The sequence below is a fragment of the Nelusetta ayraudi genome, unplaced genomic scaffold (assembly GCF_046127955.1).
Source record: "Nelusetta ayraudi isolate G7.1 ecotype Tasmania unplaced genomic scaffold, CSIRO-AGI_Nayr_v1 ptg000013l, whole genome shotgun sequence".
Lineage (NCBI taxonomy): Eukaryota > Metazoa > Chordata > Actinopteri > Tetraodontiformes > Monacanthidae > Nelusetta > Nelusetta ayraudi.
The window spans coordinates 2241675-2256297 of record NW_027466063.1 but is presented as its reverse complement, the minus strand read 5'-3'; the positions used below and the strand labels follow the sequence as shown (position 1 = coordinate 2256297).

The 14623-nt window shown below is 46.1% G+C and overlaps 1 protein-coding gene across 3 annotated transcripts in view; it reads right to left on the bottom strand.

The window, feature by feature from the left end:
* rubcn (rubicon autophagy regulator) overlaps positions 1-14623 on the bottom strand; it is an 18659-nt gene extending 4036 nt beyond the window's left edge. Inside the window, exons 1-21 of one of the 3 annotated variants that reach the window (XM_076022726.1) lie at positions 14365-14623; positions 12891-13044; positions 12435-12518; positions 11551-11710; positions 11260-11366; positions 10792-11011; positions 9888-10295; positions 8468-8557; positions 8127-8242; positions 7802-8000; positions 7551-7655; positions 7267-7296; positions 6980-7054; positions 5103-5163; positions 4492-4624; positions 4217-4362; positions 3553-3617; positions 3107-3345; positions 2790-2851; positions 2537-2690; positions 1632-1725 (exon numbers count right to left, since the gene is read on the bottom strand). In XM_076022726.1, the coding sequence (XP_075878841.1) occupies positions 1632-1725; positions 2537-2690; positions 2790-2851; positions 3107-3345; positions 3553-3617; positions 4217-4362; positions 4492-4624; positions 5103-5163; positions 6980-7054; positions 7267-7296; positions 7551-7655; positions 7802-8000; positions 8127-8242; positions 8468-8557; positions 9888-10295; positions 10792-11011; positions 11260-11366; positions 11551-11710; positions 12435-12518; positions 12891-13044; positions 14365-14402 (2740 nt within the window). In that variant the 5' untranslated portion in view covers positions 14403-14623. The remainder of the gene's footprint in view (positions 1-1631; positions 1726-2536; positions 2691-2789; positions 2852-3106; positions 3346-3552; positions 3618-4216; positions 4363-4491; positions 4625-5102; positions 5164-6979; positions 7055-7266; positions 7297-7550; positions 7656-7801; positions 8001-8126; positions 8243-8467; positions 8558-9887; positions 10296-10791; positions 11012-11259; positions 11367-11550; positions 11711-12434; positions 12519-12890; positions 13045-14364) is intronic. The other 2 variants (XM_076022727.1, XM_076022728.1) reach the window with 2 other exon arrangements.

Below are 14623 nucleotides of genomic sequence, written 5' to 3'. Positions count from 1 at the left end.
TCTCAACTGGTGGAGTCCAGGACCCACATTTGTTTCCTTTTCATAAAGTTGCAACTGAAATCTATTCCACAAACATAAAAACACGAACCCACTTTCTATCATGTCTTAAAAATAAAGTATTGAATTGGATTGGATGGCCTGCAAAATAAATACCCAACATTCTCGCTGTAGAATTATATATTTTAAAATTCCAAACTGCGCATGAAGCCGCGACCCAATCAAAACAGTTCTGCGACCCACCAGTTGAGAAACGCTGCTCTGCAGCAGGGGTCACGAGCGAGTTGCCCGCAGGCCTGTTGGAAAAATAGCAAATTCAATTCTATCCAACCTTGTTAAGTCGTTTTTGATAATTCTAGATAATTCATTAACGGGATCAGTGTCTTCACATAGTGTCCTTATTAATAATAATATAGAACAGAGTTTATTTCAGGAGCGTGTAGCACTTGCCCTTCATAAGAGTGAGGACCAGTGAAGCAGCTCTCAGGTTCAACAGTGTTGTGACTCCTGCTCTACAGGAAGCCAATGGAACCTTCAGACTCTCGACGATGCTGTTCAGTGTGCCATCGGAGGGAATAAAGTCAACTGATCTCGACTCTGCTGCTGGAAACACTCAACACTGTTCCCGCCCAGCGGGTCTGCTCAGCGGCGTCTTGATTGCAGCTCGACCTACTTGGAGAGTGACTCCTCCCTCTCATCCTCTCCCTCTCTGTCCCCGCCCTCTGTGTCTGTGCCAGTCCCCCCCTCCTGTCGGACGCTCCGCCCTCTGGTCAACCTCCTGGCTCGGCGAGTTTTCCGGGCCCTCCAGCTGCCCTGGGGAACGGGGACAGCTGGGTGCTCCTCCCTCTCCCCCACTTCCTCTTCCTCCTCCTCCTCCTCCTCCCCCTGCTCCTCCTGGGCAGCCACCTCTCTGTCCCCCTTGCTCCTGCCTCTGCGGCCGATGGCCAGCAGGTGGGGCTGGAACAGCTTGGCCAGTTTAAAGCTCCCCTTGTTACCCATTTCTCCCGGCTGACTGTTATCTGAGCCTTCATCCTCCTCTTCCTCCTCCTCCTCCTCCTCCTCCTCCTGCTCTGTGGTTCCATCTTCTTCCGGAGTTCCTGCCTCAGTTTCTAAAACTCCTCCCTTTTCCTCTGTTTGGGCGCCTGCCTCGCTGCGCTCCTTGGAGAGGCCTCTGCTGAGGCCCGGCAGCCTGGGGATCTTCCACAGGTGCTTCCTCTCCTCCCGACTCGCCTGGCCGCCCTCGCCGTCACTCCCCTGGCCCCCCTCCCCTCTGGACACGCTCTTCTTCAGCCTGTTTATGTGAAGTGACTTCAGCAGGTTGAGCTTCTCGCGCCTCGCATGCCAAGTCACGCCGCCGTGTTTGCTCTTCCTCCGACCCCCATGCCCCTCTCCACCATCCTCCTCCTCCTCATCTTCCTCCTCCCCCGATGCTTCCTGTTCTTCATCCAGAGACAGAGTCTTTGGATCGGAGGCATCTGCCTCCTCCCCGCCCTCCCCCTCTGCCCGGTCCCGGGAGAGCAACGCCGCCAGTTTGCGGGGTTTGGGGATCTTCCAGTCTCTCCAGGGCAGCGGGACGGAGGACGGACGCGGGGGGGACGGCGCCCTGAGGCCAGCCAGGCCGGCCGCGTGCTCACCTTGGCAGCGCTGGCACTTGTTGAGCTGGAAGGGGAAGATGATGTCTTTGTCGTTGCCGCAGAACTCGCACACAAAGCCCTTCGCCTGGCACAGCTGGGGGGGTGAGGGGAGGGTTGCGGCCATGGCAAAGACAGAAAACCAAGTCATATCAGTCAAATCAAGGCAGAATATCAAAAAGATCATCTCGTTATTTAAAAAGTATTAGGTTTGATAATTTCTAGCCAGGTTTCACCCTGATGTAAACATACATTTTCAAACATTACTACTTATGTGAATGGAATTAATGTGACGTTACTACAGTGTGCATCAGTGAAACTGTTGGACTATGTATTGACTTCCAAAGACATCTCCTTTCGGGAGGGCTTGTTTTTAAATTATTACTGAAGTTTTTTTCATACTTGCTGCTGATGTCATCACTCCTGCACTTTATCTGCTAAAACAGTTTGCGCTCCCATTTTAATGTTTATTTTGTGATTGTCGTTATTTGTGTGTTATTTGTGGACGTGTCCTGTTGCCTCTCTTGGCAGGTCACCCTTGTGAAAGAGGTCTCGATCTCAATGGGTCTTTTATCTGGTTAAATAAAGGTGAAATAAATAAATCTACTGTGTTATTTCTTCCCTGTCCTGGATCACGATGCTACAGTGCACCTCTACATGTGACGCGCTAAGAAATCCTGCACTTCTCAGCTGTTCACACACAGTTTTCTTTCAATCTGCTTAACAAAAATGTGAATGCTGAAGCATTTGAAACCGTGTCACCCCTTTTAACCTTTTGCACCACCTGCTCCGTTAGTGGCCCCTAAGGTGCATCTCCCACTCCCACCCGCAGCGCTGTCCAACCAGTGCCGGAGATACACGCGGGGCTGAACGGCCATGATGTGAGGTGAGAGTCGCTGATTTCTTACCACACAGCTGCCGACGTGCACGGTACCCAGTTTAAGCAGCTCCTTCATCCTCGGAGCCAGTTCCCCGTTGCGAACAGCCGTGAAGTCGTTGAGGGAGAAGAGCTGAAGGTCCTCAGTGAGGTGGCCTGGCAGCGTGTCGAACCGCTCCAGCACCCTTTCAATTAAAAAATTGCAATTGTAAAGATACAGGTCTGTGAGCGAATGAATGATTTTGGATTAGTTGGAGAGCAAAAGACACAAGAAGAGATCTTACTCTTTAGCAAAACGGCAGGTCCTGAAGAGGTTTTTCATGTGGAACAGTTGCACCCGTAACACCTTTACAAAACACGGAGGAAACGCGACTTTGCAGTTTAAAACACGGGCCAAAGAACAGAACAACCGGTTTCACATCCTAATGATAACGCAATTTAGAAATTCCTGCTTGACAGCTCATGTCTCTCCAGTAACAACCTGATTTGATGTCGTCAATATTCTTTTTGACTGCACACTTTTGGTACAAAAAAGTGCAGCCGCCCACAACTTTGAGTGTTTGTAAAGCTGCACTGTTATATCAGCTCTTTTTCTGCTTACCCTCACAGACTCAAGAGCTTTAATCTTCTTGTACAGGTCGTTGTTGATGTCACTGGGGTTGAACAGCGGGTCTCCGGCAATCTTGCTCAGCAGATCCCGAGCGAAGTTGCTGACGTAGTATTTGCTGAAGTCCCACTTCCTCAACACCCTGCCGGGAACCACGGCCTGCGCGTTCTCGTGGCAGCACTGGCAGAAGTAGCGGCCGAGGTACTCGCAGTAGCGCAGCCGCTTGATGTAATCTAGAACGGAGGGAGTGGAGAAGGAGCAGAGCAAAGGGCAGGGACAGAGGTCAGCGCTAGGAATAATACTGTGTCAGCAAGATGTTAACCGATACTACTTCACAGCCGGCCTTTCAGGTGAATGAATGTCCAATTTTACTCGAGGAATTTCACTTCAGACGACTGAAACGGTCGGACTGGAGGAGGATGCAAACGCTTGTGCTCTACCTGGGTCGATGCGAGTGCCGCAGCCGGCGCAGCGGTAGTTCTGTTTGGCCACAATGATCTTCCTCCTGAATGGGACAAACATGGGAACAACAAGGCGGCTGAGCTTCCCAGAGGCACATGACGCATTCAGTGGGATTACTCTTTGACCCTTAACGGTGCCCTCAAACAACATGGAGAATTATGTGTCAACACATGCTTATTAGATATAGAGAAATAGAGACATACAGAGAGCGCAAGAGATCGATAGAGAGAGAGATCGATAGATTGATAGACATAGACAAATACAGAGAGATAGTTAGAGATGTATATATAGAGATAGATAAAAATACTAATAGAGATATAGAGACAGACAGCTAGAGATAGAGATAAGAGATTGATAGCTTGATAGAGAGATAGAGAAAGATAAGTACTTTACTCATCCCAAAAGAAATTCAGATTCTCAGCTGTGCAATCAGTCATCAGCAATCAATTCATAAAAAGTGTATAGAGTGTAACAGAGTAATAATAAAAATGAAGAAGTAAAAGAATAATTAAGATAAACATTTGAGGTGAGACTGTGACAATAGCCAGCGGTACTGAGGTTTTTAAAAGTAAAAAGCAGAATTGAAAGATGTCAAGTACAAAGTGCATTAAATGGAACACCAGCCATCAGTGCTGAACTCACTTGGGTGCAGGATGCACGTTGAAGATGATCTGCGGCCGTGGCGGCGCCCACTCCAGGTTGCCACGCACCCGTATCCTCCGCTTGTAGATGTCTGCATGCTCGCCGTCATCAGGAGAGATGGGCAGCGAGTCCGGGATGGGCAGCAGCTAAAGGAGGCCATAGGGGAGCGGAGTGCAGTGGGTGAGTTCTACGTGTTGCCATTCAACTTCTAGTTTTGATTGGACAAAAAGGACAGCAGAGGACGACTCTGCGAATAGCAGAAACAACTATGGTACCTTCTGTGGAGCGTCGTGCTCTGGGACCAGCCAGTCGAGCTCCGACGCTGCAGGAAGCTGCATGCCCTCAAACTGCCTGAGCAAACCCATGGCCACGGACTCGGCAGAGTTGGACTGGAGGAAGGACGGAGAGCTGGAAACAACACAAAAGATAACAGGTGTCCATTAAAGTTTTCTTTTGAAGTGATGCACGACTCACAAAGATTAGACACAATCAACTTTAAGAGAACATAAGAAAGTACATGCGACAGGGTTAATACATCATGAAGGTCGCAGCACACAATGGTGAACTCTGCAACTCAAACTATGAACTAAAACAAAAGCTAATAACTGGAGGGTGAAAGCTTCCACAACAATAATGTCTTGTGATCTTTGAGTCAGACGTCATGCTCTCTGTGAGTAGAGTGAATTACCAGTTTGGAATTTAGGGAATGAACTCCACACTGTCCATATTAGAATTTATTATTTTATTATAATTTTTTTTTTAATTCCAACTGTAACAACATTTCCCCTAGGATTAATGTGTCTTTCCAGAAAAACATTCCAAACTATTCCGTGAGGAGGATTTTTAACATGAGGATAGAGAAAAGAACTCCGACTCTGGTCCTTACATGGAGTCGGAGCTGAGAAAAGACCTAGTGCTGGAGCTGACACTGCGCTTTATGTCGGCATCTGCAAGACAAAAACAAACAAACAAAAACAAACAAAAAACAATCAATGACAAGTTGAAACAGGATATTGTTGCAGCATCACTGTATCCTCATAGCAACAAGTACATTCTGAAAACAAAGCAGCGTTGACAATCCATACATAAAAAGGATAAACAAGATTTCCTTGTCTCTAGTCGGCTGGTACTTTTCTCTACTGCTGAAGACAAGTTTAATACGCAGGTCAGAGCAAAAACAAGCAGCTGAGGTCTCCTCACAGATACTGAGGTAAATATATATATTTTGGGTTTTTTTTCATGGCTGGATATGGGGGTGGAGGGTCAAGTGGAGGAGGGTTCCTTAACAACCACATGCATCTTTGTTCTGAAAGCACTCTTGCTGTAGCACACAGTACAAACCAAAGGGGCAGTGAAGCAGGAGAAAGAGTTTTACTACCATGTGTTTTACTACCTTGTGACAACATGACATGTATGCAAAAGCAGGGCTGATCAGGTAGAATAGGGGCCGGTTTGGATATTAAACAAACAAAGATTGTTTTTTTGTTTTTTTTTAGCACAAAGCCCAGTGCTTTATGTTAGTCAAATGAAGCTAATCTGGGTTTTGGTTTCTGCTTGATAAAGCTGATTCCAAAACGTCACACACAACTATAGTCAGAATTTTTTTTTAAATAAAAGGAGTTTAGCAAATTGACACTACAGCCATACTTTTTTTGGTCTGGGCACAGAAGAAAACACAGGGGGAATAGCAGGGAAAACTACAATTGCAGCGCTAGCAGTACAATTCAGACGGTAATCTCTGGAGGTCAGTGGACAACTAGTCAGGAGGCTGATAATGGCTGGTCATGGCATTGACGCAGAAAATAATTAAACAAATACATTTCAATAAATAGATTTGAAATAGAACAAACTCAAATCAAATTCACCTCGACTCACGGATTTATAATGACTCAGAAACATGTTTGTGGATGGAAGAATAAGGCAGACATGCTGTAGTGGTTTAAGAAATAATAACAATGATAATAATAATAATAGGAATAATGTGGTGAAGCTACAGTAGATATGAACAATGCGATAATGACTGGTATCTTATCTGCCTCCTCCTTACTGGCACAGGCCTACCACTGAACTGCTAAAGCACACGAGAACTCCACAACAAAAAGACAGAGACAAGTGCACAGTTCATTCAGCTGAGGTTGCGGAGCAGCAGACTCGGCTCCAAACTGAAAACCTGCCGCGGAAACATGTTGTGGGAACAAAAATCTATTTTTTCTGAACGACACCGCCGTCGCAAAGAGGGGTTAAAATTACGGATGCACCAATACTGGGGTTGAGTACTCGACACATAAATATATGCAAATACCATCACACAGATATCAGTGGCATATCGATGTACATGACAATTTTGTTAAATTTGTGTTTTGCAGTGAAACTTGCAATAGAAAAGGAAGAAAATCTAGAAAAACATGCTGAGGAATGTTGTTCAAAAAACAGAGCATCTGTGGAAAAATAAAGTAATTCTATACTATGGAATACCTTATAAAGTACCCGGTATCGGTCAGTACTGAAATGCAAGTACTCGTTGTCTTCTCCTTCTGTAAAAAGTGGTATTGGTGCATCCCTAGTTAAAATGAATGCGGTAAACGTGGCGTCCGAGCGAAGACGAGATACCGAGGAGTGGCAGAACTGGAAGGTGGAGGAGTTGTGAGCAGGCAGAGAATCATCAGTTTGGAGCAGAGTCGTCAGCTCCTGCCTAGCGAGGCGCCGCCATTACAAGCCGTCTGCATGTAGCCACGGCGCCTCTCGGCCCCACCGCACCGATACCTGAGAAGAGCGAGGCGAGTGACAAGGAGAGGCCGTTCTGAGACACCGCCAGCAGCGACTGGCCCTCACATCCATCTGAGAGACAGAAACTAACACTCAGCCCACAGCCACCAATGTTTGCAACACTCCACCAGGACTGCGTCTCGGGCCAAAGAGTGCATCACACAAGTCCACCTGTCTGTATGAAAGCTTTCCCACTTCAGTTCAGTGAAGAATTTAGATGACTTGATGTTACAGGTCTAATACGCCCTGACATGACCATAAAAATCCCACACACGCTGACTCACCTGACAGTGAACTCTGTATACACTGCAACTCTAATAAAAGAAGTTTTACAACAACTGCAGATAATAAAACGTTTGTGACTTTTGTACCTGTGCCTCTATGTAACAAAAAAAATGGTTGAGTGATATCATGCAAGCGTTGTGATGAAGAGGTGATGTCAAGGAGGGTTTGGCCGAAGGGGATACATTTTACAAAAGATGTGTAAGTTTCGGCCAGTTCCGATTTCTAAATGCTAAGAATGTCCAAACCTGACTATTAGCTGCACAGATTAGGAATGACTTACTACCTTGCAGCTCGCACTCCTCCACCTCCTCGGCCGAGCCGTCGGACAGGCCCTGACACGAGTCTTGAGAACTCCTTCTGGAGCCTCCGCTGTCAGTGGAGTGGAAAACTGCAGGAAAGGACGAGGACGAGAGAGAAATCCTTCATTAAACACGATTCACAGGCTTTTAAAAGTGCAAAAACTACAGCGGATTTAGAACTACACAAAGTGTTCTGTACGCAGGATGATGTCAATGCAACCCCACGCTGTCTTACTGTGCTGCGAGGACGTGCAGGGCGGCAGGCGGCTGCGTTGGATCTGTTGCCGACGCAGCCGGATTCTTTGTTTGAGCTGCTGAATCTCAGAGTCGCTGTCGCCCTCCTCCTCACACTCCTCCGTCTGTCGCCGCATGTTGTACTTCATCAGCTCAATGGCGGAAATGAGTGACTCCGAAATGCTGAAGTGGGCATTCTCCTACATGGGCAGATTCAAACATTATGAGGAGATAACGGGAAGTTGGTCTCTGATGAAGGTTCCAGCTTTCAGTCTGGGATATGCATTTTTTTTAAAAAGGAAAAAGGAAGAAGAAACAACAACAACCTTTTCCAGGTCTGCACAGCTGCCAAAGTCCTGCTCTGACAGGTAGCTGATGAGGCTCTGACCCTCTGACGGCTTCCTGAACATCCCATCTGAAGCACCACTGTACCGGGAGCCATCTGAAGACAACGGAAACATTTAGATGCATTCAAGAGCAAGCAATAACCACCACAACCAACCTTTCATGAACTTGCACACTTTAGGTCACAGTCACATGGTAGTAACTTATTGAATTTAATGGAATTCCCTGCCTTCTGGATACGCTTAGTGTGTAAAAGTAGCTGCATGCATAAATTTGATGCAGCAAAAAAAACAACAACAACCGAGCAGAACATTCGACTCACATGGCTCGTAGAGAGAGCTGGGAGTGCTGGCGTCGCTGCGCTGTGGCGAGAAGGGGTTGTAGTCCTTCACCTCGCCGTCTCCGGACACTTCTGAATGAAGAGAGACGGTTGTTAGCACCGGCTGAAGTGAACATCAAATCACTGAGCCTGATGACGGCATGCTGCATCAGGATTTATCCAGAGGCCAACAGATTTGCATCAAACTTGGCGATGATGGTTCATAATGACAACATCAATGCAACAACGGTGCGACTGCTGGCGCTCATAGGAACGCACAACTGCTCAGTTCTATGCCAGCAGGAGGTAATGACGCAGTTATTTACTTCACAAAGTAAGCTTGTGTTATAGAGCACGCCAGAATGTATTTAAACGGATTTCAAATGAAATCCCAAAATTCTTCATCTCCGATTAACACTTGGGTTGAGGTCTGAAAGCAAATGTTGGCGCTCCGATCAGGCCAGCAGTAAAATGGTCGTCATGAATTGTACAGGTCAACACAATGGCTGCATATGTCCTGTGAAATGCACTTGAATACAGACGGAGGGAGGGATCAAACATTTGCACATGAACTAAAATGAACAAGAAACGGGTCATCACGGCCTCACTGCCTCCACGTGACGTGATCCATCTAACGTAAACAGAAATACAAAACACACATCGACCACTTTGAGACGTGATGAACTGAAGGCAGGAATGACAGAGACAGGCAGCTCGTGTCCATGCAGGTGGGGGGATCAGGGGTTGGGGGTGGAAAAAGGTCAAAAATGGAGCACAGTAGAACTGCACTGCCAACCTGCTACCGGATCCTCTATTATTATGGTGATTTTCCGGTGGCCCTCGGCTTCACGCAGACAGTTAGAGAGCAGAGAAAGAAATAGAGCAGAGAGAGCGTCATGACAAGACAGGGGGTGGGGGAGGGGGGTAGCAGAGAGAACGGAGATACTACTTTGAAAGTCCTCAGTTATCAAAGGGGAAGAGGCTCTCAACAAAGCAAAGAAATATCCTCATGCTTCCGGAAACACAGTGGACCCGACTGTCTGTGTGCACATCTATTATTGTTGCGGCATGAAAACACTGTGCATGGAGGAAAAAATTATCAGTTTATAGCTAGAAAACTTACTGTTGAAAAATTTGCCAAAAACTATGCAAGTCGACGTTCAAACTACTGGCTATGTTGATAAGATGAGATTTGCGTTATTGAGTCTCGCAAAAGGTGACAGAAATTATTTTTGACAGGGCCTACAAACACATGTGTACAATCCCCATCAAGACACATTGACATTAACAAATTAAAAAACAAAACAAAAAAAAACACCATTAAAACACACATGACTATAGCATGCAAGTGGGCTGTTAAAAAATAGCCATTGGTAGGGGGCGTGTTAAGAGGGTGATGCTGGACACCAGAGTGCTCACTTACCATTTCTGAGTTTTTGATTGATACCCGTGTCAGAAAATGAGCGCGTGTGGCTGCGGGAGCCCCGGCCAGGGCCTTTCTGGCCCTCCGAGTAGGAGGAGCGTCTGGGAGGCGGCAGCATCAAGGAATTCCTGTGGGGGGGTGGCTGGTCATCGGCCTCGCACTGGTCGCTGCTGTGGGTGGAGCTCCGGGAATCACGGCGACTGCGCCGTCCCAGGTTGCCAATGGCCAGGTACTCGGGCCCGTCGTCGTACTCCCCGTCGCCGGAGTCCCCGGCCTCGGGCTGGGGGGAGGCGGGCGAGGGGGACTCGGTGAGGGAGATGCTGGGCACAGAAATGGAGGCAGATGGGGGCGTCCCATCCTGCTCGCACACCCAAGGAGCTCCGAAGGAGGCGGCAGGAGAGGTAGAATCTGTGACAGGGCATTTGGAAAAGACTGTTAGTTTGTTTTTAAAAGGATAAATTAAATAACCAACAGAAAAATCTGCAGAAATTATTACAGTATAGTCGGGAATGCCTTTAGAATAGAAACACTTTTGTGTTTGGAAGTAGGAAGTGCCCAGAAGTATTGAAACCATCTCCAGAGTTCAGCACAAGGGGGCGGTCCTACAACATCCCACAGTAATTGGCCACGCCAACATATAATGGAGACTCTGTATGGTGAAGTCTATTCACATAAGACAGAATGTTCCATTTAAACTTCCATTAAATTTGATTTGCTCTGTGCGCACATACCAAGTGCTTCGCTGAAGACCAGCAAACACCAGGCCCAGTCTGCTAAACTGAGGCAAAATGCTTAAACTGCAAATCACGTGCAACTGCAATCACTGTTGCAACATAAACTTCATTTTCCAAGAAACTCTCTCTCTCAAAATAATTCCACACGTGATGCACCAACTGGTCCTCACTTGAGCCGTTGTGTATCTGGGAACTGGTCGTATTGCCGGCATGCTGGCTGGCGGCTACTGCCTCTCGGAGGGAGCAGTTGGAGCTGGTGAATCGGCGACTGAGAGATTCTCCCTGAACGGCCAAGTCGGCGCTTCTCCAGCAGCCTCCGGCCCCTGGCAGCACACACAGGCTCTGGCTCTTCAACAGGCCCAGCGAAGGGGAGTTCTTCAGCGGCGACAGCTGCTGGGTCACAAGGGAGAGTCAGCCGCCCGCAAAAACAAAACAGGAATTTACCCGAGGTTTTTCCCGCTCCCTTCCTGAAAAGGAAGCTTGTTAGAAACAAGGGTCATCAATGTCTATTCTGTCTTGAAGCCTTTAAATTAACCAAAGACAATAATAGTGAAAGTACGTACAGCTTAAAAAAGGAACAAAAAAAAACAACATTGTTTTTCTAAAACATTGAAGCCATTTACAACAGTAAGTCCCACCCCAACAGTGTCCACTTGGGCCAGCAGCTTTGGATCATTCTGCTCCACAGCCTCCAAGCACTGAAACATGGCGGTCACATGGGGCTCACTCAGCAGGAAGGCATCACCTGACAGACAACAATATGTGAGGAGATTAGACGATCACAGAATAAGCAATAATAACAAGTGAACAAATGAAACATCACACACAAGGATAAACACATACTGATGCAGCAGCTTTGAGAAACTCTTCCAGTGGTTTTTTATTCTAGTCAACGTTTGACACCAACATGCTCGACGGCAGAAACCTACTGTTGTAGTATTTCCGCGTGTGTCCAAGGTGCCGGAGCAGCGGTCTGAGCTGGGCGGAGAGCATGTGAACCTGCAGGCTGTGGAGGAGCCAGCGCTCGGCCTTGTAGCTCTCGCCAGCACTCTGCATCCCGGAGCTCAGCACGGGCTCCAGGTGACTGAACTGGGGACAGAGATCGGAGGGCGGGAACGTCAAAGACAGCTAGCGGAGAAGGATTTTAGCTAAAGACACCACTCTGTGCGACGAGAGCAACAACAAGTGTTCTAATGAAGGACTTCGCTTCACAGGAGAAGAAGAAGAGTTTTCTACAAAACTAAGTTAGGAGCTTGCCGCCACTTTGGGCAGACTGGACCCGAAATGCCTCATGTGTGTTTTGATGTAACTTCAGGTTAGCATTTTAACAAGCACTTTAACATTAACACCCTACACAGTCTGTTTGCTTCTGTTTAACAACAGTGTGTGGAGCTGAGGAGACACAGTAGCTCTGAAGAGAGGGGGGAACATCAACATACGTAAACATGAACACGTGGCCACAGCGCCTTTTTACACTAAAGGTCACTGCGCCACTAGTTATGTACATGGCAAACTTTGTTTTTCTTCAAGTCTAATAAGCAGACTTCTGTACTGAGCATGTGCTACGCAAAAGATAATGCGCAGTTGTCGGTGAGTACAATTTAGAAATTGTAGTTGCCACATCGGTTTGCTGACTATGAAAATGAAATAGAGAAGTGAAAGAAACCAGACCCACTTCAGATGGTGAGTCCGCTGACAACTTTTTTTTTTTTTTATATATATATAGCTTGCTAACGCAAATGTAAATTTTGCACATATTTTAAACTGAAAAATATCTGCATGCCCCGCAGCACGTGGCTTACAACAAAAATACCTGTTCAACGTGTGAGGCCAGATGGGGACTGATGTAACGAATGCACCACACAAAAGGCCAGTAGTCTCGATGCTTGTAGTACACCTGTACCAGCGGAAAACAAAAACAAAAAAACTCATGTTAGCGCTATGTTATAGGAAACGACAGACACTGGTTATTCGAACCAGATGATCACAAAACAAGTGACAAAAGTGTTCACACAAAAACATGAGAGGCAAAGAGTATAAAATGCTAAGTACATTCCTGACTACATGAAGCAAACATAAAGAAAGAGAGTTGCGTTGTTTGTTCCAAAACATTTCAACAACTGTATAAAAATGGCGTACAAGGGTGATCTGGCGGTACTTGATATTTGATAGTGTGTGAAGCTTGATTTAAGGCACTTTGCTTGAGTCAATGAGATGAAACCAACAACAGTAAAAATAAACACAAAAAAGAGAATTGGTACAAAATGACCTGCTCATTTTTCAGTCCATTGCTCAGGATGTTGTTCGTGTCCTTGTGGAGGCGCTGCAGGCCGCCATAACGTGACCACACATTGGGGTTGTTAGTGGACACCAGACCCTCTACTGTGGTCTTCAGACTGGACAGCAGCTTCCAATGTTCCTTCCTATAAAGTCACAGGCGGCCAGGAAGGAGTGAAGGACAGAAGGAAGGGATTCAGAAATTAGGACAGACTGAGGTTTAAAAAAAATGTGCCGACGCCAGCAACATTGAGGGTTAAACAATTACTCACATGGAACTCAAAGCCTGAACATTTTGGATATCTATCTGCACAATTAAGTGACTGTGTGTTGAAGGGCCAAAAATGCCATGTCCCCGATTGAGGAATAACAATGGCATTCAGGCTTGGATTGGCTTGCAATCACTTTTGGTTGTTTTAGCCAAGATTATGATAGAATTTATTTTCAATTTAATTCACATTCGTGTAGATTCTCGTAAATATCTAATTTGTTTTCCTTTTTATTCCCAAACAGCTCCATTGGAAGCTTCCAACTTATAAAAATCTGAGCCTGCCTGGCTAAAAGTAAAGTCTGAACAAAGGTGCAAGTACATATCAGAAGGATACACCTTTAAAATCTTTATTTCAGAGTATATTTCTAATAAATATGCCTTGGCAAAACAAGTTAGCTCTGTCCAAATTCTGTCCAAACAATCTCTTTTAGACACCAAAATCATTATTTACAAACCACACGTAAAGGTTGCCAAGGAGCTTACTTTCTTGCTTTAAAAAACAAAAAAATTGTTAACTCTTAATGAGTTAACATAATTAATTAACATAATAATAATAATAATAATAATAATAATAATAATAATAAATAATAATAATGAAGATTGAAATTTTAACAGAAAGGGAACAAAAATACCAACCAACTGCTTAACGCTCTGGGCTAAAATATCTATGAATGCAAAAAGATTAATCCCTGTATGGCTTGATTGAATTAGTGCAGCAATTTCTACAAGGCCTAATCCTCAAAATGTCAGAATTAAGAGCTTGAACGTCATGCTAAGTGTAGAACAGCAACACCCCCCGAAGACTCGGTTTGACAGCTAGCATTAGACACAGCATAGTTTGATGTCAGCTAATAGTAAACACAATTTCCAAATCGTTTTCACTTTTCAAGTAAGATAAGACCATAGTAACATGATAACGTATCTGTCGGTGATGATGAGTTTAATTATTAGTCAGACTGACAAAACCTCTAAAGCAGATTAATAGACTGATCTTTTCCAAGTTGAGAGATGGTAGCATGTCGCGTTAGCCTAGCTTAGCTTTGCAGTCAGCGTCTCCCACCGTGTCACCTCCACAGTTCGTAAACTTACGAAATTGTTGTCAAGTTATGCAGTCCCATTGTTAGGACCACAACTGTTTCTTTTTGACTGGCTAACGTTAGCATTTCGGGCAAACCGGCTCTATGCTAACACCCACCTGAGCTCCTCCGCCTCTCCCTCGGAAGAGATCTCCATCTCATTCGGGGGGTATCGAAGGCCGTACAACGCCGCCAGCTTCGCCCACTTCCGCTTCTTTAATATACACAGATACGGTTGTTACCCGCGTGTGGTTGTTGGAGGACACTGAGAAGATGTTACCCGGTTTCCCTGCCGCCTGACATGTCTGCCCTGTCCTCACAGGCTGCGAATCATAACAGAGTAGGCCGCAGCGGCAAGTGGGCGGGGGCGCCCCCGGC